Raw genomic sequence first — 3,425 nt, forward strand, 5'->3', positions numbered from 1 at the left:
CCAGGATGAGGTTGTAGCCCTGATTCTGTTTCCCATATGTACTTCAGTTTCTCCTCTGCCTGGTCAGATGAGTTAATGTGTTTATGATCTGGCCCTCAGGGAAAATCAAATCCCTCCAATTCTAGGGCATAGAAGAGCTTCAAACAACAATCCAAACATAACTCCTAGTCTATTAACTTGGGGTACATCTTCCTCTTCCCCATCATTGCAGGGGTTTGCCATCTTCTGTAGATAGCACCATTAGGGAGCCCACTCTATTCCAGTCTCCAGTCCAGGGAATCTATGTGCACTGGATATCAACTGCACTTAAACTCCCCTACTTCACTTTTCCCCAAGTCATTTCCCACTCAGGCCTTGTCCCCCAGCCCTTTCTCGCACTCTTTCTCCAGGCTTCCCCGTAGCAAGACACCATACTCTCTCTAACTCTCCTGCTATTCTAGGCAACTTTTTTTTATTTAATAGTCTGACTTTCCCCAGCAGGCTCTGCTGCCAGGCTGCAGTCACCTGACCTCTCAAGGGACTACACTACAGTTCCCAGAATTCCCATCTTTAAAAGGCCAAAAATTGGGGATGTTCTGGTCCAGGCCTACCCTTTTTCTTTCTGGGTTTGGTTCCAAGGCATTTATCACACTTGTAGTTACTGATATCAAATTTTCATGTTATACCAGTGCAAACCCATTGAAGTCATGTACATAAACGAGAAATTATCACACTTTAAAGGCATCTTAGATATCTGAGTCAAGAGAAAACTTTATAATGTTTCTGTCTCCAAATGGCAGGAAGATGTTTTCTCATGCAGTTCTTATATTTACTTGTCTTTGAAATGTTGGAGTCTACTCTTGGGAGAACTAGGAAGTTTGATCTGCTGCAGAAACCAAGATGATATTTAACATAAACAATGTAACTTTTAGCAGTGATATATTTGAGTATATATTAACATGTTTCTCTTTCTTTCCCTAGTGAGTGCTCTACTTGAGAAATACGTGCTCAATCAGCAAAAGGAACACAACTTTTCAAGACCGGTCTATGTGGAAATCACTCCACACCCCATTATCTGGTTGAGTGAAACCAGATTAAGAACTTCTGCCATGGCAGCTCTTCTACTAGGAACTTTGCTGCTTATTGTTCAACCTCATATAGTGCCTTCCAGACCAGCTGTAATTTCTAAGGTTGAGGCCACTTCTCAATCTGTTGAGAAAGAGCTTTTAAAAAAAACAATTCTCAAAAATGACTTCAAAAGAAACATTCATTTTAACGGATCTTGCCAGCAGCTACCACAAACTATCATTATTGGAGTAAGAAAAGGTGGAACAAGAGCCTTATTAGAGATGTTAAGTCTCCATCCAGATATTGCGGTGGCAGAAAGTGAAGTCCATTTCTTTGACTGGGAGGATCATTATGGAAATGGATTTCAGTGGTATATGAATCAAATGCCATTCTCTTATCCCCATCAGATCACAGTGGAAAAAACCCCAGCCTATTTCACATCACCCAAAGTGCCTGAAAGAGTTTATAACATGAACCAGTCAATAAGACTACTCCTTATTTTAAGAGACCCAAGTGAGAGAGTACTATCTGATTACACCCAAGTGTTTTATAATCATGTACAAAAGCACAAGCCGTATCCATCCATTGAAGAATTCCTGATTAAAGATGGTGAACTCAACGTGGACTACAAGGCAATAAACAGAAGCTTATATTACTTTCACATGCAAAACTGGTTGAAGTATTTTCCTCTTGATCGCATTCACATTGTAGATGGGGATAAATTAATCAAAGATCCTTTCCCAGAAATAGAGAAGGTAGAGAGGTTTCTAAGGTTGTCACCTCAAATAAATGCTTCAAACTTTTACTTCAATAAAACGAAAGGCTTCTATTGCCTAAGGGATAGTGGTAGGGAACGTTGTTTACATGAGTCAAAAGGAAGAGCACACCCTCATGTAGATTCTCATTTACTTGATAAACTGCATGAATATTTTCATGAACCTAACAGGAAATTCTTTGAGCTTGTTGGCAGAACATTTGACTGGCACTAATTTGTGGTAAGTTATTGATAAGCTTCAGAGCCTAAGTTTCAGTGTACGCTTAGAAATTATATTAAAAAGGGCATTTAAGCTATAATTTATTTGTAAAATCCATAAATACTTCTGTACAGTATTAGTTTCACAATTGCCATATAAACTAGTTATATTTTTCTACTTGTTAAATTTGAGGACATTTTGTATTGTTTTTCATGGTTGTTACATTGTGTATTACGTCTCTATATGAAGGAACTAAAATATTTCATTGCAGAAGATGCTTTCTTGAGATTGTGTTATCTGTTTAATATATAAGAAATTCATTTCAACGAAATCCCTCAGAATTATCTGAATCTTTGAAATATGGTATCTGGACTTTCTTTATTGTGAATGACCACATGAACTTTACACTTCTCTTTCTGTTGTTTTTACTAGCTGCTTTAATTTTAAAATGTCACTGTGGGCAGCAAAGTTCTCTAACCTGCTTTATACAATTAATTCTTACTAAAGTGGTACCTCACATACTTATTAGGACATGACATGTCAGGTACAATGAAATGCTCTGTAAACAGACATACCAACTACTGTACTTACCTTCATATTTAATTTCATAACTGGTGCCCCTGAAATTCTTTGGCAGTACAGTGCCAGTTTCAGGGTAGATTTTAAAAGATTCTGTGGATACATGCTCATAAAAAACACTATTGGATGCAGAAATACAGTCAACCTAAGAACTTCCTTTATTTTCTGCATGTATGTGTATATGTTCTTTATACTGAAAAATGGGAGTGAAGGGTTTAAGCAATATTGGTAAATTTTAAAGGTTGCTTATGATTTTTCCTAAATCCTATAGCATTTATTTCTGCTTCAGAATCACTGAAAACCAACACGCACTCATGAGACATTAGTTGGATGAACCTCTAGAAATTAATGGCCTTATTCTTATTTACATTAAGACTTTCCGAACACTGCTCTGGCTATATAAAGGTTCCAAAACTGAATGTAAATTACATTTGCACCCCTATTAAAGCCCCTTTTTTGCTACCGGAATGGTGCTTTTTGCTTTCCACTCTACACCAGGAAAAATCCACACCTCTGAGCGATGCAGTTAAACTGACCTAATCCCCACTATGGACAGAGCTTCTCCTGTTGACATAGCCTCTCGCAGAGCTGGAGTACCTACACTGACAGGAGAAGCCCTCCTGTTCGCATAAGTATCTGAAGCATGACTGCAGCGTTCTAAGTGTAGATCTGTCCTTACTGCAAATGTGAATCAGACCCACAGATTTTTCTTTCTTTCTCTCTCCTCCCTTCAAGAATCATGAGGTCACATATAGCTTCCATTCATGATTTACAAGGCTACACATCTAAGGCCTTTTTTGTATATTGGGATTAGCCCCTACTTCA

The 3,425-nt window shown here is 38.0% G+C and overlaps 1 protein-coding gene across 1 annotated transcript; it reads left to right on the forward strand.

Moving 5' to 3' along the window:
- Positions 1 to 1,088: 1,088 nt before the first annotated feature.
- On the forward strand, positions 1,089 to 2,036 carry HS3ST1 (heparan sulfate-glucosamine 3-sulfotransferase 1). Its single transcript, XM_077814633.1, has one exon. It carries the CDS (start codon positions 1,089 to 1,091, stop codon positions 2,034 to 2,036), a length of 948 nt encoding a protein of 315 aa, XP_077670759.1.
- Positions 2,037 to 3,425: the final 1,389 nt, after the last annotated feature.

The sequence above is a fragment of the Eretmochelys imbricata genome, chromosome 4 (assembly GCF_965152235.1).
Source record: "Eretmochelys imbricata isolate rEreImb1 chromosome 4, rEreImb1.hap1, whole genome shotgun sequence".
Classification (NCBI taxonomy): Eukaryota; Metazoa; Chordata; order Testudines; family Cheloniidae; genus Eretmochelys; species Eretmochelys imbricata.